This window comes from Phalacrocorax aristotelis, chromosome 1 (assembly GCF_949628215.1).
Source record: "Phalacrocorax aristotelis chromosome 1, bGulAri2.1, whole genome shotgun sequence".
NCBI lineage: Eukaryota > Metazoa > Chordata > Aves > Suliformes > Phalacrocoracidae > Phalacrocorax > Phalacrocorax aristotelis.
In genome coordinates this window covers 195,779,670-195,802,355 of record NC_134276.1, presented here as the reverse complement: position 1 = coordinate 195,802,355, position 22,686 = coordinate 195,779,670, and the positions used below count along the sequence as shown (strand labels likewise).

Here is a 22,686-nt window from a genome sequence, read left to right as displayed (position 1 = left end):
GGTAGGTACTGAGTTGCTGCATGTGCTTGAATGTGCAGGCTTCAATATAAGTTTTTTGGTGGAGGGAGGGGACAAGGTGTACTTTTGTGCTTTGTACAATGTACTTTTGAGCCCATATTATGAGGCTTCTTTTTCCTAGGCTGAGACTGTGAGAGTTATTCTTGTGAACAATCCCTAAATGGTAGATAACGTACTTATATCCGCTTTTTTATGTTGCAAGCCTGGGATCTTCAAAACAGCCAAGTAAGATTAGCCCATTGGCAGCCAGGTCGTACTTTTGAGGATTCCAGACTCTGATGTTGTTAGACACAAGGAAACAAAACACCAGGTTATTCCTTTTATTTAAAATCACTTTGATAACATAATTAATTTATGTAATAAGTATTTTTGTTTTGTCACTCCCCCCAGTGAATTCTTCATTTCTAGTGCACCTGTCCAGTTCATGGATTTTAAATATATTTAGGTTTTCAAAAGTTTCCAAAATTCTGTAGGAGCTGTTACAGAGAGTCTTCGCACCAGTGACAATGTAGTCCTACTTTGTATATACACCATTGTGCTCTCACTTGAGTTGCCTGGATTTTAATCTCTCTGCTTGCCACGATGCTTGTGATAAAATAATCCATGGATTGATGTAGTGATAAACCATGGTGTTTAAGTCAGAAATCAGAACTGAAATCTGGTAATGATGAAAAAGAAGAGACATTGCCATATGTTCAGGACCCATGCCGAGAGGGATGTCTTTTTTTCCACAGCTGCCCTACTATTTTTCAAATAATGTACAATTTGAATAGAAAGGAAGGCTTGGATATCACTCCCATGGGCCTCAGAGCTTAATTCAGAGATAACTTCCAATCTTTTAATTGGAAATGTTTTGCTTTTTTCTTCAATTTTTCCTACCAGTGGCAACTGGACTTAGCATCTCACTGTGGTAATAAATGAAACATTTACCTTTTTGGAAACGGTTTGGGACTGACTAATTTCTTCTTGTAACTTTCAGGGTTAAAAACTCAAGGTAAAATTGTTTAACTGCCAAGCCCGATTGTTTTAAGAAATGAATAAAAATCATCTGAACATACAAAAAAGGGACACCTTTAATTTGTCTTCTTCCAAGTCTGTAATATATGGATTTAAAATGATGGTTTTAATCCCATATTAACTGCCTATGTTGCAGAAGGAATCTCTAGCTATGTTGAATAATAGGGATTCTCTTAATGCACTCTGATATGAGGTATCCAAGTCATTAACATGGGGCAGACAGATTACAGGAAAGCTGGGCTTTCTGGGGCCATAACAAAAGTGTAGGCATAATACCCTAGAACATGTGAAAACACCCGCTAAAGCACTGGACATATGTGTCTGGCCTGCTGAACCCTGTTTACATATCTTCACCTTGTCCAAAACTGTGGAGAGAGCTGTGAACAATACAAAATTTGCTTTCCCTCCTCATGATATTTTCCAGTTACTTGGATCTCATGACGTTAAGCTGCCAGCATGGGTAGCAAAAGGATAGTACTACTGCTCAGCCAGTGGTGTAAGCTGCAGTGGCCTTGCAGCATTAAAAGTGAATGCAAAGATCAGAATTGCCCATTAAGCAGAGCACCCGTCTTGCATCCTGCTGCGAGCGCCCTCTTCTTCCATAGTGATGGTCTCTGTAATCAGAAAAAATTCCTGTGGACAACTGCGTGTCCCCGCGGGTGAGTCTCTGAAGTTGCCTGCTGCGCTCTCTAGGGTACTAATTAGTAAATGAATGTAAAGGAAACCCGACTTGGGCTGAGGAATACTTTATGAGCTACTAGGTTAATTTTTTACTACTGAATAATAGTAAAAAGTTGGCTTTGTTAGTTCAGAACAAAAACTATGCACATGTTTGTATATTATATTCAAACTCATTAACAGAGATTATAGTTCCAGACACTGGTGTGACAAGCTGTAATAGGAAAGTAGGGCTAAAAAAGCTTTGAAATATCAGAGTTCACACTGTGCTCAGCAGAGATTGACACAAGTCTTATATATTGATACACATAATTAAGTGTGAATTTCCCCAAAATGTTGAAAAGGAATTTTAATAGTTTAAGAAGTCCCTAAAGCTATCTGGCCATCCTTGGCTTCCCATTTGATCTGATGATTGCAGAACATAAGAAACTATGAAGTAAGAGCTAACAGCCATTCCCAAGCCCAAGGTCCCCTCCACCCCTGCTCCTTGTGATTTGATTTCAGTATGAATATTACTCATTTGATCTGCTGCTTCTGCAGTTTATCATTCAATGCCTGGACCTCAGCTGGGTTTAAAATATTTAGAAAGAGGCTGCCTACAGATGGTGTATAATTTAATGTACAACTGCTTAACGTAGTTGGTTTTCAGAGAGGCAACCCCCAGGATTTAAAATGGTGTGGAAATACCAGAACAGAGCTCCCTTACTGAGAAAATGCCATTGTTAAACATTTATCAATAGACTCTCTTGCACAGAACATTGATGACAGTTCAAGCTGTCCTTAGATGGATTCTTATTCTCCTGGAGTTACACAGCAATGCACAGTGTGACAAGATGTGCTTCAGCTGTAAAAATGTTTATAATGCATAAATATTCTTTTAATGTTTTTGCCCTAAAGTGCATCACGCAGCACAGACACCCGTACTTTCTGGAGTGGTGAATTTGTTTTGTAGATGCTGCATGTATTATGGGATTTGAGATTGTGATATCACATTATTATTATTATATTATTATTATTATTATTATTATTATTTCTTCTATAGTATCCCTTGTGTGTAATTAAAAGTAATGACTTCCAATGAGTCCCTGACCTACTTCAACCCACTGGAAGGAAACTGCTTCTCAAATTCGAACACTTTATATTATACATGTTCCTCCTTTGCTGCATCCTGTTCTACCAGGGCAGCACAGCAGGTGCCAAACTGAAATACACTTGCTGTAGCACGTCTGGTTAGACTTTATGAAAGGTACTTTCTGGCTGGTGGGGATAGAATGCATGCAATGGAGCTTTAATATATTTTCATCCCATAATCTGATACTGTACAATTAACTATAAGATATTGCTTTCTCTAGGGTAATTCAGTTTATTCAGAGTACTGTAGCTGCTAGTCCATTTGCCCCCAGAGATAACCTCAGAAATAGGTGTAATAGATAATTACTGTGTTTCTAGTTGAGGAAAAAAGAGAAAAATCAGTGATAAAAGTAGATTTGCATGTTTGATTTTATCTGCATATTTCCACTGGCCTAGCAATTGCATCTGCCTCTGTAATTTTTCACATACCAGACCAACCTATGATGGTTGTAGGAATAATTTTGTTGGCAACAAACTGTGCTGTGTTGATTCTCAGCTATGTCCTTTTCTCATTAAATGATCAGTGCAGCTCATTGAAGATATATTCTGCCCAGGAACATATCTTCAGAAGGTAACTGATGGCAACAGAAGTAAAGTAAAGCCAGTGAAAGAGTAATAGGAAGTGAAGAGAAAGAGTAAAATAATTTACCCACCCCAGCTTAGAAACCTTTAGGTGTGATGGATCACTTCTGTCCCTGTGTTTGGGGGAAAAAGTAGCAATAGCTATGTTGCATTTTATCACAAAGACCATATCTTTGCACTTTACCTATACAAACATACAGGGAGCTTTCAAAAGATTTGAAACTACCTTATCATTAGCTCCTCGTCATTAGGTTTATGAATTGCAAGCACCCTTGACAGGAACTGCTACGATATTTATGCCAAATAGAATGACTTGGAATAATTCAAATGGATTTAAAAAAATTTCTGCCTTCCAAGTGAAATCAGCTAATGGCAGCTTTCAGATTATACTTTTGTTCTTTCTCTTTCCAAAGCTTTTAAACTCTACTGAACTTTTTTGAACTAAATATATTTGAAATTGCTTTCATCTAGGCGAAAAACATACCTGCTTTCTCTTGCTTTTGCTCTAGCTGGTATGAACATATTTTTCTGAGGAGGTGGAAATCTGTGGTAATTCCTGAACAAGATGGATTGCTGGACACACAATAAATACTGTGGTTGAGTGTCGTTAACATACAGAGAGAGCATTAAGTGTATACATTTAAATAAGTACAGTTTAGAAATGCACATGTTTATAAATATAAATCTACTGGATTAGACATTATATAGACAAATATATTGTCACAGATTGCTCCTCCTCATGGTGAAATCCATGGAAAGAGGCTGAAACAGACAACTCCATATGCTGAAACTTTTCCACAACATCAGCCCTAGCAGAGGTGGTTTGTAGCTGATGGAGTTGGGAAAGTGTTGCTCTGCTCAGCTGCTCTAAGCATTGAACGGGGCATCTTACATCTCCAAAGGCATTTTGTGTCTTAATATGTTGCATCTTCCCAGGATGGTTCAATGTTGGTTAATTCTGAAAATGATTGAAATGGGTCACTAATGATGGCATGGGTGACCTATTCAGTTTTTGTCATACATGGAAAGATGACATCACAGAAGGAAGTTGAGCATTAGCTGTGCACAGATGTCTTAATAGTCACGTGTAGCCAAAATGAGTGGGACTGTGAGATTCAGCAGAAGACATGTAGCTGTTTACAGAATTGTTCTGTAGCTGTTTACAGCATTGTTCTACACAGTGTGTATAAAAGTTGAATTAATCTCCCAGGCTCCCTTTATAGTCAGTGGAGAGAAATGGGCAGTTTCGGGGTGTGTTTCATCTCCTCCTACAGTTAGTAACAAAAAAGAAGATTTTAAATCTTGTTTGATATAGTTTAAGATGTTATTAAGCCTCATCAAACTCTTTTGAATCTTGAATGTGTACCCTGAATGACTTCAGCATTACCGTACCTCAGGCTGACACGTTTTTCAGAAGTAAAAGGAGGCTGAGATGATGGTCTGGCTGATGGCAATTTACAAATGTGACTAATAGCTAAAATATAGTGACCTCAACTCTCATCCAGCAGCTGTTCAATATCTGGACCCTGAGGATTCATTTCACTGATGTGAGATTTTTGTACTCACAAAGAAGTCTTTCTTGCTGTACAGAAAAGGGAATAAAAATCTTGAAAAGGCAGGGCTGTTAATGATTAATGGTAGACGTTTAAAATTCAGAAAAATCACAAAGTTAAAAACATGTTTCCATAGTCAAATTTTATTTCAAGTACTTTTACTTCTTTGCAAGCTTTATTAGTTGGTGGTAAAATGCCAGTTGATATTGAGCAATCACTAACTTAAAGTTTATTGACTTCAATTTATTAGCTAAAATTATTACTATTTTTAATGCACTATTGCTAATATTCCTCAAAAAAATGACTGCACAGTGATGAAAGAATGGAAAAGGGAAATAAAAAATGCTTGTTATGTTAAAGTTAGTAGTGATAGGACTGAGTGGGTAGTGAAACTGAAGATGCAAGTGATTTAAGCCCATTACGCTGGGTGACTGTACAGCACAGTTACTGCTGTAACTCATAATCAGTGATGTTAAAAATAATGGGTGATTCCTTTCTCAGGTCTTTTTTCTTAAGAGCTTAGCTCATTTCACTGTCTGCTAGTCTGCTCCCAAATCATGCTTTCACCTGAAAGGCTGTATAAAGGAAGACGGCATTTGAAATGGCCAGCTGATACTTTATATTGACAAATGCAGCATGCAAATGGACTTGAAGACTCAATAAAAAAGGTTCCAGTAAACTTCTGTCCAAAACTTGGGCAGCATGTCTTTGGAGAGAAGGCATACTAAGAGCTTCCTGCTGTGGTGAAGATGCTTTACTGGAAGGGTAAACCTAGGTCATGTAGTTTCCTCTGCTGTCCCCGGTACCACACATTTATGTTTTAGGGTTTGGATCCCAGCACTGGACCAGCGAAACAGATCCAGGGTAATGCTTCCCTATGAGTAGTCCTGGATTTGGGAGTGGTGGGTGGCTTTTACTTTCAATGTATGAGGGACTGTCAGTGATTTGCCACTTGGCTGAACTAAATGAAAAGTTATATTAGCTGCCTTTAGCACCTGTGAAGTTGTCCACACCTCCTCCATCAGGGAGTAGAAGTCTGTTCTGTAGCAATGCTTGGTGGATATCTCGTACAGGTGTTGTTCCCCCTTTGAAGTGCTGCCACAGTCATGTTTTGGGGACAGTTAGTTCTGAAAATAACTGCTCCATCTTCTCTAATCTTCTGGGAAGGGGAGATCTTTGGAGACAGATTTTAAATCAGCTTGGATACTTATACAAAAAGATCCATAAAAACCAGAGGCTATTTTTGACTGCTGATTTTGGCTTGAATACATCTTGGAGGTTTAGCCTGTCTACTTAGTTCTCAGCAATTGTTTTCTTCTTTTTTCGTTTTCCTTTTTTCCAAATTTTAATTTTTTTCTTAAACATGCAGAATCATTTTCTGATGCCAGTGACTGGATAGCAGAATGAGATGAAGCCACCACTGACTTAGACTGAAGGACTGAAGGGTTGCTGGTAGTTCCAGCACTAGTTCAGTACGCACCAGGATAAGACCAATACATAACTAAAACTGGATATTGTTTCAAAGCACTACACTATAAAGGTTTGTTTTCAAACACTTAATAGATACCTTAAGCTTAAAAAAAAAATTAAAATAAGGCTTCTATGAATTCTTCTGTATAACAATTTCCAAGAGTTCCAGTCTGTCACCCACTAGACTAGAGAGCTTATCAGCAGATTATAGGTTAATGGGAAGCGGTGGCCAAAGCACAGGGTAGGAGAGAATAGAAAAAATATATCAATGAACATTTAGACATGAATGCTTTTAGTCATTGTCAGTGAATGTGACAGCTGTTGTGTGACAACAGACTCAAATGCAGTTATATAATCCATTGGGTTTTTTTTCCTTTTTTTCCCCCCAAAGAAAAGGAAGTACACTATTAACAGTGCTATATAGCACTTAAATACAATGTAAATGTTATACATATTGTATTTAATTTTGAAAATTTAGATAGAGGAATCTAGAGTGAGAAATATAAAACCCCTTTACAGGTCTCTTTCAAAATGCAAATTTATGTCTCAAGGGGCCAGTGGAACTTAAAGTATGAATACAGTCTGGATTCAGGGAGTTTTAAAAACACATATTACTGAATTGATAGAGCATAACAGTTCCCTTGCTTAGGCAGCATTATGGTCTATCTTGTAAAATGTACTTGGGGACATGTAAAATGGTTTATTAAACCTACAGTCCATAACTAGAGTTGTTACATTTTAATGTATATATTTTTCATTCATGGATTATTGAACCACTAAATCCTAACAATTTGTCCTCATGCCAAACAATTTCTTTGAGTGTTGTTCTGAGCTTTTTTAGTAGCTGTGTAACTGTTGGAACATACCCCAAATCCTCAAATTTTAAAGCTATTCTTCAGTGCACCCCTGTATACAAATATACATTTAAAAGAAGGCAAGGAAGGAAGTTTCTGTTCACTTTTTCTGTGAAAGCATTTCATGCAAGAAATCCATGAAGTGTTTCTGGGTGGGAGATCTGCAGTTTTGGGGAGCAAATTCTTAAATGTAAAGTGTTGTCTGTAACCATGAGGGATGTATACAAAAAGAAATAAGGAAAATGACTACATATCCTGTTGCATGAGCCATTTTTTTCTCAAAACTTAGGGATGGCTTGTTATTTAGAAAGTGTCTTTCTCCCTGCTTTTACATGGCATATTGTTCTTTCGTGGTAGTGAAAAGTTGGCAGATGTTATAAAACAGTGGTGATTTAAGCCTACTAGGTATGCCAAATGATTTCAGGGTATTGGGTTTGGACTGTATTTACCTTCCATTTTCTTCCACTGTTATTAGAAATAACTCTAGGGAAGAAGCTGAACTACAAAGAGCTGAAAAATAGGAAAGTAGCATCTCTGTTCTGCATTTTCCAAGGCCCCACATAAGTGATATTCCTAGTACTTAAAATATCTCTATTGATTTGAAACATCTCATTGCTGTGTTGTACCAATGGCTCTCCTACAAACACATACGTAGGATTTGTTATTCATCTCATGCCTGAAGAGAAACGGGAACTGAGAATGTTTATGGACGTATCTCTGTGGTCTAGGTTTCAAGATTTTCAATGACAAAGTATCTGCCTAAAAGATCTCTTACTGCTGTTGATTTTATGAACATTATTGGTAAAATAACTTTAAGCAAGGCAACAACACCATAGTATTTGTGAAATGGCACACTGCAGAGCAAAATTAGTACAATCACAAAGGCTGTCTCTATTGTTTTTTTTCCATCTGGAAAAAGACGACTGGTTTAGAGAGTAATAGAGCAAATTTAGAAAGGGAAAGATATGTGCTCTAAATGCACATAATTGTGTTATTGCAGGCCCGCATCTCTTGTCTGTGAAGAGATAAAGATGTTTCCAACGTTGTCTGAAAGAAAGGCAATTTATACAAGGCAAGTTTTATAAGGACAATCTATCCTTTATTTTTACTTGGTGGATCTTTGTTGTGTTAGGAATACTGATTTCCATGAGATATAACCTTTAGCTTATTTTTATGTGATCCTCCCTTTCTGTTCTCTCTGGTTGTTATTATTACAACATTTCAGATTATTTATTCTGAGGCATTGCCATGAGTAGAAAATTTCTTAAAGAAGAATATAGCCAAGATATATAAGAGTTTATTTTGTTTGCTTCTGACTGAGAAAATTATTTTGCCATCCCTTAGGCTATAAACTGTCTTTTCAGGCTGTAAGAATCTATGCTTTCTTTGCCGGTATGGTTAATGACCAGACTCCTTGAATCCCTTATGTTTGCCTTAGAAACCTTTTTCAGTTTGTGCTGATGAGGAAGCATTGTCCAGGACCTAAGGGTTGCACTGGATCCTTCTACTATAACATCTAATATGACAGTGAGCATTTACCAGATCACCTCTTATCTGGGACTGCTAAATTTGGTTCTCAACAGAATTAACTTAGGAACTCTGTACAGACTGCTTTCTTGAAGACTATTTTATGTTTCGTAAGATGTGAATTAAGCACCTGTTATTAATATAGATTACAAATGCAATGCAATATTTGGAGTATCTTTCATTTCAGCCTAGTGACTATTTCATCAGTTTTACCACTTTAACTTAAAGGGAAATGACTTTCTTATCATAAATGTTAATTAAACTTTCTTGCACCAAAATACTCTTCAGAATAATTGAATATTGCTTACAGACAGCTTCTTCTAGACATTGTCAAACCATTTACTTAAGATAAGTGTTAATAGATTTTTTTTCCTATGAAAAGAGCAATTTATTTTAAAAATGTATTTCACTTATTTAGTGGGGATATTTTTTTTTTTTGTTTCTACGAAGAATATTGTGGTGGTTTCTGCAAGGATTACCATCCTTGTAACCTTTCTCCTTCTCTATATGTAGATTGCATAGAGATTTTTGTGTGTGTGTGTGTGTGTGTGTGTTTTTTCATCAGATACCTTTTGGTATAAACTACATAGTCTCCATATTCTTAAATCATGCACAACACCATATTAAAACTGGAAAATGAAAAATCTATGACAGAGGAAGCTTGAAAAATAGGAATAAAATGGGAAAGCACACTTGCATGTACAAAAACAAAACAATGAAATGGAAGTAACCCACATTTTACTCTTCAAATTTAAGTATAGCATTTTTAAGATCAGAGTCATCAAAACTGACCTTTTCATCTTCTGTAGCAATAGTAAGAATTCCTCTTCCCCCCACCCCCCCACCCCCCTTTTTTTTTCCTTCACCTGTTCCTATCAGAGCCAGGATCAAAAAAGAAGTTGTTACACTTACATGTCAAGAATCATGACATGTAGAGAAAAGCAGAATGCATTATTTCTTAGTGAGAGTGTTATACAATAAGACTTGACTGACATTTTACAAAATTTGAGATGCTTTCTGATCAGTTGATTTAATTAAAACAAGATATTCAGTTCTGTGCAACGCTTGTGCATAATCTATTCTAAGCCATTCAAACATAAAAGTATATAAACGTAAAATGGTATTAGATTGACTCAAATGACTTGTCATTCTATTTGCAGATACCTCAAATCAGCTATGCATCTACAGCTCCAGAACTGAGTGATAACACCAGGTATGACTTCTTCTCTCGAGTGGTCCCTCCAGACTCCTACCAAGCACAGGCAATGGTTGACATTGTGACGGCCCTTGGGTGGAACTATGTGTCAACACTGGCTTCCGAAGGCAACTATGGAGAGAGCGGTGTGGAGGCGTTCACCCAGATCTCCAGAGAAATTGGTGAGTGTACGTTTATCAGGTTTTGTATTTATAGTTTTTGGGTTACAGAACATCACTGTGCTCTGCCTAGGTCTATGCAGTGTGATCAGAACACCTCCAGGCGTGTTACCTGGACTCAAGTGGAGAGGTTTATGGATGATTTTTTCTGCTCAGGCATCTGTGAAGGTGACAGTTCTGGCAGTAAATTAAGAATAGCTCCTGAGAAAGGCAAAAAACTGTATGTTTCTTGCCCCTTTTGTAAAGGGGAGCTACTCGACGAGTTAAGGAGCAACCAGCAGCTGAATTACAGCCAGATTTGAGATGTGGTTGATTTAGATTAGGAAAATCATAAGCTAATGAGACATCATTTTCCATGGTCCAGCACTGATAAATCTAGGGTTTTTAATTTTGGTGAATTTGAAAAGCAACAAAACATTTGTAAAGTACAAAGACATATCCTTGTTGGTTTTCCTTCAGGATGAAATGTGCTATATAAATATAGGCATTATTATGGGAAGTATATTTAAGTCCCTTGGATTCTGCCTCCCCCTCACCCCCCACTACAGTTAGTTATCAGGAGCAGTAGCTTTTGGACACCAAGGAATAAGTTGATGAATAGCAGGTGGTTTGAAAAAGGATGGAACTGGTCTTTCACTAAATACATTGTTAAATTACACAAAATAATACCCTTAAAAAAAAAAATTACAAACAGCCTTCCTGTCCTTCCTCAGAAAGTCTGGATTAATCTACTGGACCTGACTTTCAGGGCATGTACATATGAACTCTGGTTGTTTCAAGTCAGCTTGGGTGAGAAAATGTGATAATGTATTCCATTTTCAAAAACTCTATGTAAATATAGAGACCATCTCAGTCATACAGGAAGGCACATGTGTGTCTCAAGTACTTATGCTTGAACCATAAAGGTTACTGATTACTCACAACTATTTGGCAGTAGGACAAAAATGAAGCAATTCATGCCATTAGGGAACCGGTGTGTACAATATGCTCAATCACTTAACTAATAAATATTCTGTTTTAGCTTCTAATCAATGCTGTCAGATCCTAGATGTCTTCATGGGAGAGCCAAGGCTGACTGCAATACAATGGTTTTATCTGGACTTAGCAAAGGCATGGATAATTCTTCCACAGTTCATATCTAAAAGAGAAGATTTATCTGTTGTGTCAAATACAGCATTGAGCAGATTGGCTGCCCCAGATAGTCACTGAGTGTTTTTTTGGCTGAAAATCACTTTTTCTTGAAAACATCTGCAGCCCAGCTAGTTATGCTGAGTCCTGAAACTAGACAAATAAAGTGCTCAGGACTTTTTTACTGTTTTTGATTTCCAGAAATATGAGAGTTCTTCAGATGGGGGCAAGAACAACTGTGATTTCAGTATAATCACAGTGATTTGTGTTTGAGTCACTTGGATCTGGATCAATCCTAGAATAAAAAAAGACCATTGTCATTTGATAAAAATTTAATATTAATAAGATTAGTTAAATAAATATTATTGTGAATAATAATTCGCTGATTGTGAATCCAAAGCAATTAAAATAATGAATGAGTGTCCTAAACATTACAAGATCTGTGTAACACCAAGAAGCATAAAAAATGGTGATTTGTGGTTGTTTGTTTTTTTTTTTTCATTCCATTTTCCCCCTTTTCTTCCCCCCCTTTCTTTTTCCCTTTTTCTTTTTTTTTTATCATTTTTTTTTTCCCCTCTTATGACTTAGGTACTCTAGTAGAGCACTTGATTTTAATAACCTCTGTGCTCATAGCAACTTGCTAACTATTATGAGTATCAAGGACTTGTATGGTTCTGAAGAAGGAAAGCAGAGGAGAGGCAGGGCAGACAAGTAATTTTAATTCCTGGAAAAATGTTGAAATAAAGAATCAGGTAAATCATATGTAACTACAGGGACATGATCAATAGCCAGTGCAGAATTGTCAAGAACAAATAGTATCAAAGCCACCTAATAATTTTCTTTGACAGGATAACAGCTTTATAGCTGGAGAAGCAGCACTCGATGTCATGTCTCTTGAATTTAGTAGTGTTATCTCAACTGTCACATACAGTATTCTCTGGAGCAAATTTGGGAATTGTGATCTAGGTGAAAATGTCATAGGCTGGATGCAGACCTATTTAGAAAACCTTGCTCAGAATCTAATTAACAATGGTTTCTATTTAAAAGGAAGAATGTTTTTGTGGTATTTGGCAGGCATTTATGCTGGATCAGGTACTAGCCAATATTTTCATGTTTAGTCCAGATGGACTTGGAATGAAAGATATGCTTGTAAAATCTGGAGGTGACTTGAAGCTGCGAAGGACTAAGAGTGTATTGGAAGAGATTCTTAAGAGTCCAAAACTGAAGATATGGTCTGAAAAAAACAGTGTGCATTTCAAGAGTCAAATGCAAGGCATTGTGTTTCAGCAAGAAGGATCTGTACAATGAGGAATACAGAAAGACTGGTCAGATAAAAAAGATCTGAGCATGATAGTAAGTTATAGCCTGCCTATATGCCTCATGCTTTACTGGAACATGCAGATGGGCATACCATCTGTAAATTAATTTGAGTAATGCTCCAATTTGCCTGCTAATTGTGAAACCTCATTTTGACGCAGTACAGGTTTTTACCCTCACCTCACAAAAGGTGAGAGGCTCCGCAAGTGGGAACAAAGACAATCACAAATCTTGAAAAGGTGGTATGTGAGGTGTAACTGAGCAAGGTGGTTTGCTAGCCTGAAGAAGTGTTGACTAAGAAGGGAAGGTGATGGAAAGCAATGTTTTCAAATAGACAAATGGCTTTTACAGAAAGGTAGGGGACCACTGGTTCATTGGAATACAGTGTATGTGAACAGAAGTAATGGAATTAATCTGTAGCATGATTCCGTTTAGATTTGGAGAAAGCCCCTTTTAATGGTTAAGACATTAAAGCATTAGACCAGCTTGCCTGGGGACATTTTGGAGCCTCCTTTGCTGAGGATCTGGGAGAATGCATTAGACAAACACCTGCCTAGGGATTATATAAGTGTACTTAGTTCTTCCTTGGGGCTGGGAGGTGGATTGGATGATTTCTTAATGTCACTTCCAGCCTGATTCTATTATCCACTGTCCTCAGACTTTTCACCTGAACCATAGGGCTGGAAACGCTTTTGAAATTGAAAGTTTGAATAGCAGCTAATTATGAGGTCTGAGAATATAGGGTCTAGGTAGGTTTATAAAAATCATCACATAGTATAAGGCTGCACACGAAGCATCAAACTTACCAGCTCTGTGTTAATAAACTGTGTGTTAGGAGAACCTAGTCAGGACTTCGCTCCCCCTGTGCTTCTGGCATGCAAACACGTAGGACAGCTCGACTCCTTTCTGAGTACTTTACATCTTGCTTAAGATAAGTAACCAACAACTGGAAGCAAAATGAATGTGAAGATTAGCATAATGGAAAGCAATATGTTTGAGGAAAGAACATGAAAGAAACTGATGTGTTCATTTCCAAAAAAAGTTCAGTGCCTGAGAGGACATGTGAGATAGATGTTTTGAAAATATAAATAGGAAATCTTGGTTTTTTTGGCATGTTTGTTTTGTCATGTTTATTTTCTTGTGTATGGTTCTTTTGCTTTTTTCTTGTTTGTTTGGTTTTTTAAAGTTTTCTCCAGTCAGTTAAGAATTAAGAAGGGATAGGGTTTTAAATATTTTTAAAGTAGAGGTTAATTTCATGCACTTACAGTTTCAGGTACTTATTTATCATGAGCTTTACTCTTTGCCTCTAATTTTCAGTTTGATTGGCCCTCTATTCAACTTCTATTTCTTGATCAGTAACAGAAGCAGAAAGGAAGGAGCAGGCTCCCAAATGAAATGTGGAATACTAAAAAGGTCAAAGTGGTGCCACCCTGACATGTCACAGAATATATTACATATCAGAATCTGCTCTCATTTTAATGACAAAGATCCTGTCTGGGACAAAGCATAGCTGGAAATTAAATATTTTACATGACAATGATTGTAAGGAGAATAGGGAATGGCACTTATTCCAATGCCTTCTTCCATGCATTATTGTTTGAAGACAATGATTAAATTTATAGAATTTTCTGCTTCCATTGCAAAGTTAATCAATGATATCACTATAAGCATTTTGTCATCATGATCAAATCGTTTTGGTACATTGGCCAAAGGAATGAATTCATACAGAACGATAACGCTTAAGGCTTTAGGCATTAAACTGAGAGAAACTTGACTCACCGAGAGAAACTAAAAAGAGGAAAAGAAAGAAGCACATTTTACCAAGTCCTCATTAAACTGTCATGCTGAATATTGCTTTTCTATTTACTTTGCTGTTAATGAGGTTTGACAAAATAAATGTTGGATAGTCTCTAATCAGACTTCTTTTAATGGTTCATTCCCCCTACTATTAGATGCCAGATGAATTTACCATCAGAGAGAAAATCATGCGATCCCTTTCACTTTTTTACAGAATAAAAAAACATTTGGCTCAGAAGAATCTCTCTGGGCTCAGAATACTTACTCAGTTAGTGCAAGGTTTGTACTGGAAAATGTAACAAATCCACAAATAGTATATGAAATGCTATGTGACAGATTTTATCCCCACTAGTGGTCAGTGAAAAACTGACACAAGCACTGATGGGTACTGGCAGTGAAACACTTATGAAAGTGTCAGAAGAGGAGCTAAAAATTATAAAGGCAGGGGACCGTAGCCAGTCATTAATAGGTGAGGAACTCCAGCATTGCTTGCCTGTTTTTTCCTTGTAAGTCAGCAAAGACAGCAAAGAGGATTTAGGACCAGATATTTGAGCCAAAATGGCATTACTTCGTAGCAGCTTTACCCCAGAAGAGAACGACGTACTTAATATCAGCATATACCCTTGAATGCCTGTTTTTAGGAGCAGGGTTTGTAGTTTTACCTACTCCCTTTATCCTGGTATACTGCAGTTAATAGCATTTTTCTGAGAAGGGACCACAGTTACTTTATGATCATTCATACTATCTTACCATTACAGTCACATTGATAACTATATACCTAATTGTAATGAATACATATACTGAATGAATGCTACAGTAGCTTTATTTAAAAAGTTTCAGACTTCAACGTAGTTAGCAATATTTTGTTTACATAAAGAATGGTCTGTAACAATTCTTTGCCATAATTCTTAGGTCCTCTTTGCCTCTTGTCAGTTTTTTGTGTCTACATTTATGCATTGTATCTCTGCTTTTCTCCAAATTATGGGGTTACTTCTTACCTTTAACATCTTTTCGATGCCTAAAGTTTTAAATAGATAAAGTAAGGTTTAGTCAGAAGTGGGGAGGGAGGGTTGAGGAGAATAATAATACTTAAGGGTATGTAACTTCTCCTCTCCACTTAGATTATTAATTGATCATTTAGAAATAAATAAGATGGACTGCTGTTAATTCACATTTCCTGCAGTAATCTTTGTATACCTTTGATATAAACCTAAAGCTTTTTGTATATCATTAAGCTGATGAATACAGTTTCCTTTTTTTTTATCTCCCCCCCAAGATGTTATTTAATAGTTTAAAAAGTCTTGCAACATGAAGACTGAAGAAATACGATACATGAAATATAACCTTTTTCCCAGAGATATTTGTGCTTTAAAGACTGGTTTCAAGCTTAACAAATTAATTTTCACAACTAATAATATTCTAACATACCTTCACAAAGGGGAAAGAGTTTAATTCAATTTTAAGTTTTACTTTTATATTTATGCAGCTGAACTCTATTGATAACACTGTATTTCAAGCTGCAAGCTGTAATTAATAATAACACTATATAATTGGCTACAGGAGCTTCAAAGTAATGTTTGAAAAATTACAAAAACAGATGGTAGGTGTATTAATATTGCAAAAGCTTGAAAATTATTCCTCTAGTTTTTAATATTTGTACCAATTAGTACCTGATAAAGAACAGTGTAGTTTTTAGGGATTTATGATGAGGGACCATTTTAATTTCTCTCAGTGGTGTTAATCAATATCATATGCTTCAGCTTTAATTCTATGTTTTTTTCTCTATAGTTTTAGGGAGGTAGCTTAGAGCAGCAAGCATACAGTGGTACTTTCCTGGTATGCTCTCTGACCCGCCAGGGAGATTGTTCAAAGAGGGACTTTATCTTTAATAGCCCTTGAGGGGTTTCTTCAGTCACTTAGTTGAGGTACTTTTTAAACCTCCTGTATAAAGCTCACTAGCTACAGTGGAGGGGCGGGGGGGAAGGCGGAAAGCTACTCTAGAACTGGGTTTTGTACCTGTCCCAAGGAGTATGTACCATGCGGTTGACCATAGTGGCAAAAGTTGCATAGCCAACCTTGTTTCCTTAACCAGCATAGCACAGATTCACTGATAAGCCTGAGAGAGTTGTATGCTGTTCAGATTTCTCATTTTTGTGGCCAATTCAAGCAATAATATCTCTCATAGGGGTGCTTGTAAGGTATTATGACAAAAAAATGCCAGAGTTACAAAGAAGCCTAAGTAATTTACAGAAAATATAATTTTTTCATGGATTGTCTAAGCAATGTTGTCACATATTTGAAACCACCATTATACTTTAATACTTCCGGAGTGAACTAAGTAGTTATGAGAGTTGGCAAAGGGGGTCCCAAGGAGGCTTTAGTCTGGATCTAGGGGTAGATACAACAAGGGATATGCCTGTACGCTAAACACTTCCTCTTGTTCCCCTGCTTGTACAAATTATTTTTATTCCACAGAAGACAGTTCGCAGTTTGATTCTGGAAGGAAGTCCTGGACAAGAAATAGGGACTTCTCTATGTGCTTGAAACTGAAAGAAGTCAGTGAATACTTCCTTGAATCTCACGGGGTTTAGCAAAGGATTAAATGCACAGGAAGGTTGTCTCTGAGGCTGCCAACAAAGCTTGGAGTAGGAAGACCTCACGCTTCCTGGTTTGGCCGACTGATATTTATTGTCTCATGCCAGCTGGGGTGTGAACAGTGGTCAAGACTGAGTTCATTAGCTATTTTTATGTAGTACAGTTAGCAAATAGCTGTGATATTGAATGTCTTCTGAGTCTGAAGCTGATTTCATTTTCCTTATAACTGTCAGCTCTTGGAGAGTTGAGACAAATAAGCTCCTCAGAGCAAGGACCAGTATGTTTCCACAGTGATGCCTACTGTGGTGAATTTAGAACATTTAGAAAACTCTGAAAAGTAAATGTTAAAAGCTCATTATAATATGAAAGACCTCTGTACCTTTATGTGTATACTCACATTTTTAACTTGCTCCTATATGTACTATAGAAGTCATTGGACTATATGATGTTTTTTTTCTTTTTACTTCACATGAACACAAGATCTTTGCATTGGTTGTGGGCACAAATTCAAAGAATAATAAAAATGTCCAGGAAAGAAATTTTTATTTCAGTAGTGCTTTTAGTGCAATGGCTTATTAGTAGAACATTTTAACTTAATCATGATACCTAGTTAAAAGTTTTTAAATGTAAAAATGCAAACAAAATTATAAATGTGTTGATGCTAATTTTAAGAAAGCAATCTTATTAGATTAAAAGCATACTTTTGTTGAAATACAGTGTGGTGTTCATAATGAATATGCATTCTCATGAAGTGGTTTTTCAAATGCAGAACGCTCTGCAGTAGTAGTTGGGGATTACAAGTTTCAGGGTCTATAAACTGAAGCCAATAGTTTAAGGGAAACTATTTCAAATATGATGTAAGGTGTACATTTTAATATCAGATGTGACTAAGCATTTAAAAAATACTAGGGTATACTGGTATATTTATTTGGAGTTTAAATCAATAAGAGAATTCTTTCTAAATAGAAGTTCACTACAAAATATTGGGCCAAATTTAGAAATTACTGCTTCAACTGTAGTCTGTACTATGTTTGAGACCTCTATGATTGTAAGGGTGATTTCTGGACATATAAACTGTTACTAACATTTCTGAAATAAAAGGTAGGATAAATATATAGGTATTAATATACTGTCAGATCATTGCAATGACAGAAATGCAATTTCTCAAGTGCTGCTTTTCTGTGTATTAGTAGGTATTACTGTGGAGCTGTAGCTTCTCTTAGATTCTGTGACTCTCTTTTGCTAGGGTGGAGTCCCAGAGCAAATAATTCACACATTATGAAAAAGCTCTCATGAAAGGAAACTTAGGAAATGTCTAAAACAAAAAGTAGCCATTCTAGTTGTTTATGACCAAATTTCACACGATCCCTTTAACAGGAAGTGAATTTCAACAGAAATTCTGGTTATAAATGAAAGTATTTCTAAAGGGGATACTAGAAGGGAAAGCATCAAGGACACGCAATGTGATTTGCAGTCTGAGTAAAGCTGCCTATGTTTGGTTTTTGCATTATGATTTTACTGTTGTGCAAGACAGAGGAGAACTATGGGAAACTATGACAGCTCAATTCCTATGGTAGTTGCGCTTAACTTGTTTAAAAAACCAAAACCATCAACAACAACAACAACAACAACAAACCAAAAAAAACCAAAACCCCAAACAACTGTCATTAATAAGCCCCAGATTCTTCACAGAATCTGCAATGAGCGAGGTTTTTTTTCTCGTTTATCAAGAACTAAGCGCTCCTTTTCCTTTATATTTTATAAACTTCTGTTATTGTCACTTCTGCAGAAAGTTTATTTTCACACAAAATTCAGCATGGCACCTTTTTTATTGCGGTGGTGCAAATGATTGTTGCAAGTCCAACTTGAATCAGGGATCGTATATGCAGACCATGGCATATCCTTGATCAGAATCTGTGTGAGTGAACTTTGCCAACATAACATTTAATGGTTTTGATTTCCCACTGTGCACAGATTTTTGTAAGGAAAGCCTGCACTTAAGAGCACCATCTGAGCAAATATGACAGGAAGGAGCATGGTAACATGGGCTTGGGCTGTATTTACATGTTCTTTTTTTGTTAATATGTCAAAGGGTTCACAGTATTTGAATTGTGATCTTGGATGTGCTTCACTGGTCTAGAGTCAGTAGTCTCATTTACATTAAGAAGTTACACATGGTAAAGAGAAGTTCCTGGCTCTTGAGTTTGCTGAGGAAATTGCATTTTTCTGCCTGAGAGTCCTTCTGTCTTCAAATAGTTTCTAGTAGTTTTAAATCCTCAGCATTTTTGCAGCTTTGCTTTCAACGTGGAGAACTGTACCTCTTAAAAGTCACGTGGGAGAAATGCGGCATGATTGAATATTAGCACTATACACTTAGTACCAGCTCTTTCATGATCTGTGGCTGCAGTTTAAACAATGAAGCACTGGAACTGTCAGACGGAGTCAGACACTGCTGGTCAATATCTTGTCTCCAGCGGCGGCCCAATTACATGGGATAGAAAGATACCAAAATCTTACTTAACAGTCACTGCCAGAATTGCCTATCCAAGGAGTGTTCTGTAACCCTGGGTATTTGTGGTTGATGCTTAGGTTTCCTGAAGCATGAAAATTTATATCCATTATAATTTCTTCTTGTTATCATTTTAACCTCACTCGTTGAATGTCCTCTTGTTTTGAAGCTATGAAAGGTATGCAGGAGAATCCAGTTAACCTCCTTCATAGCATGCCTTCTTACTTATCTTAATTCTGGGTTAGAAGATATGAAGTAATTGCAGTTTAATAGTTTTTTGCCATCAGTTTCTCGATCCCTTACTTCATTTATATCTCTGTTAAGCTGTGTAGCCATGACTGAACTGTCCAAGTAAAACCTTACTATTGATTTATGCAGTGTCATTGTAATCTCATTTTTATTCTCAGTCCCATTCTTTATACATGTTGACAAATTGTAAGCTTTTTCTGTTGGCTGCTGGGTATCAAGCAAATTAGTTCCAAAAGCTATCTGTTCTGACACTCAAGGTTTATTAACAAATGGCTACAGCTGATTTAGAACTCAATGATGTGTGTGAACAATTCCAGGTATTCCTGCCAGAGTGTGCTCCCTCGCATTTGTCAATAGTCAACATTTTTCTCTGATATACTTGTTTATCTAGCTTTCTGAATACTCTCTCTCCTCTCTCTGCTCTTGTTTATTTCAAATAATTTTATACTGTCTTCAAATTTTCAATCTTTCTGCTCAATATGCTCCTGCTCCCTTTTGTGAAGGGCATTGTGTTATACAAAACAAGCCCTAGTAGGCAGTTCTAGAGCACACATTTGTTAGCCTTTTCCAGTGCTGAATTTTGACTGTTTCTTTCTATTTATTGTTTTTGATCCATAGGGGTCCCTTCCCTCTCCGCATGCCCCCAGTTTCTGCCTATTGATCCCAAGTTCCTGAAGTCTTTATTCTAAAAATGCTGTTATCAACTTTAATATTCTTTGTGCAAGACTGATAAATATGTTTGGGTAGTAAACTACTGTTATTTTCTATAGAAGTACTAATAATAGCAGAATGCAGAGAGATTTCAACTTACCTTATAAATGTATCTAGCATGACTATACAGCCATCTTGAATGCATTTATTCTTCAAGGTGGTTTAAACTGACACATTTCCATATTACGTAGGATCATACTATCTGTTACTGAGCCAATAGTGCTTGTAGTTTGAGGGTGAAGTTTAGTAACTTTTAAAAAGTGCTAAGTTCAATTCTTGCTATCATCCAACTGTACGTGAAGCCACTGACCCAGTCACATAGAAAGCCCATATACAGGGAACTAAAGTCTTTCAAGTATTAGATTAGCCCTAAATAAAACTTGGAATCATCTTTCTTTAGAACTTTAGACATCTGTTAATTTCATTACGAATTGAGACAGAGGAAAATTGCATTACATTTTTTGTATGAATTTCTGCATTACAGTTCAGCTGAAGCATGTTTTGTTCAGATTTCAGTATAATTTTACTTTTAAAAAGCTGTAAAATGAAGCAGAAAACGAGTGTTTCATCTAATGTCTTTGCAATTAGGTCTTCTGATATTAAAAAGAAAAAAATGAAAAAATACAATTGAAACTGTATGTTTTGAAGATTTTAATCAATTTTGGATAAATGGTAATATCTGTCAGAAAAAAAAATCATAAAGCTTAATGCTACCCAAGAATCAGCTTTCCTTCCTTCCTTAGGTCAAATCCTGTTTTGAGAATAATTAATAAATAGTGTATGTACATGATACATAGTCTACTTTTCTGGGGAGTTCTACTGAGATCTAGGAGGCTGTTAAAGCAGACAGTGGTGGGTTGTTTGTTTGTTTGTTTTCTCTGAAGAGAAAGCAAAGCAGGAAAATAACAATTCATTATTCTGTGTGTTTACATAACATGACATGTGACTTTATGCACATTATGTTATGTACTGTGCTGTGACATATATGACTATATCCTCACTAGTAGGTTATATACATAGTCAAGCCTCCTCAGTCTGTTATAGCTTCATGGCAGACGTTTTAAGACTGAAAAACGTATTAGGACTTACCAAACTTACTATTATAACTGGGATTTTTTTGGGGGGGTCTAGGAGATAAAAAAGGATTGTGTAAAGAAAAACAAACCTTGGCCTACTAAAGAGATGCCCACTGTCATTCTTTTCCATTATGATAAAAGCCACCATGTTCTGGGACTTATCAGTAGGACCTTCACTGCTCGTTTTATTTCTTTATGACTTTCCCTCCTTGTTCTAACCTTTCCTCCTCCCTCAACCCCTCAGTACAGAAGTATCCAGGGCCTGTATGAGAAACAACAGTTTGCAGTTGTCACTGACTGCTATTTTTAATATGCTATGCTAATACAAGACACTTGAGCTTTGCTCATCTGCATGATGTAGAAGAGTTGAAGGAGTTGATTGTTACAGTGCTGACAATATTCTTGCAATATTACAAGCTAAGACCGTCTGACTAGAAATGTCAAAGCTACATTCTTGTGTTAATTTTATTTATATTCTTTCTTGTGTTGAACGGCGGTGGGCCATGCTGTGCACTGAGTCACAGTAAGCACACGTTTGCTATTAAACTTGCAGTGGAGTAGCTTAGCAGTAACAGATCCGTCTTGGATGCTTGTATGAATCTGCATATGTTCAGACTGGGGTAACCCTTTTAGTCAGCTACAAGTCATTCCTTCAGTTCTGTTACCTAATGAACTGCCCACAAAGCTCCAAAGAATTTTGTTCAAAGAAAAGAATATTTCAAAGAATTACTCTTACTCATTCCAGAAAAAAACCAGGCATATGTGTATGCTTCACTAATAGTTGGAAAGACTCCTACATTGAAATTTTTCTGTTAGAAATGCATGACTTTTATGCAAATTACAAGCTGTGATACCACCACTATAAATTGGGATGGCAGAAATATCATATTGTGAAACCTTACAGATTATAAAAAAGAAATTTTTTTTTTTCTTACTAGAAAACAAACTATTTCTTAGGTCAAAACTCTGTCCTCTCAAGGGCTTTCTGTGATGGAAATAGTGTTGCTTGTTCCTCTACTTTTTAGCATTTCTTCAATACAGAATGGTTAGTAACTTTTCATCACTTTTTAGAAGACGCTGAAATAGACTTAATTGTTTTA

The 22,686-nt window shown here is 36.5% G+C and overlaps 1 protein-coding gene across 3 annotated transcripts in view; it reads left to right on the top strand.

The window, feature by feature from the left end:
* Positions 1-22,686, top strand: part of GRM8 (glutamate metabotropic receptor 8) — a 354,856-nt gene that overhangs the window by 57,945 nt on the left and 274,225 nt on the right. For all 3 annotated transcript variants that reach the window (XM_075081215.1, XM_075081216.1, XM_075081217.1), the window contains exon 3: positions 9,991-10,207. In XM_075081215.1, coding sequence (XP_074937316.1) covers positions 9,991-10,207 — 217 coding nt within the window. The remainder of the gene's footprint in view (positions 1-9,990; positions 10,208-22,686) is intronic.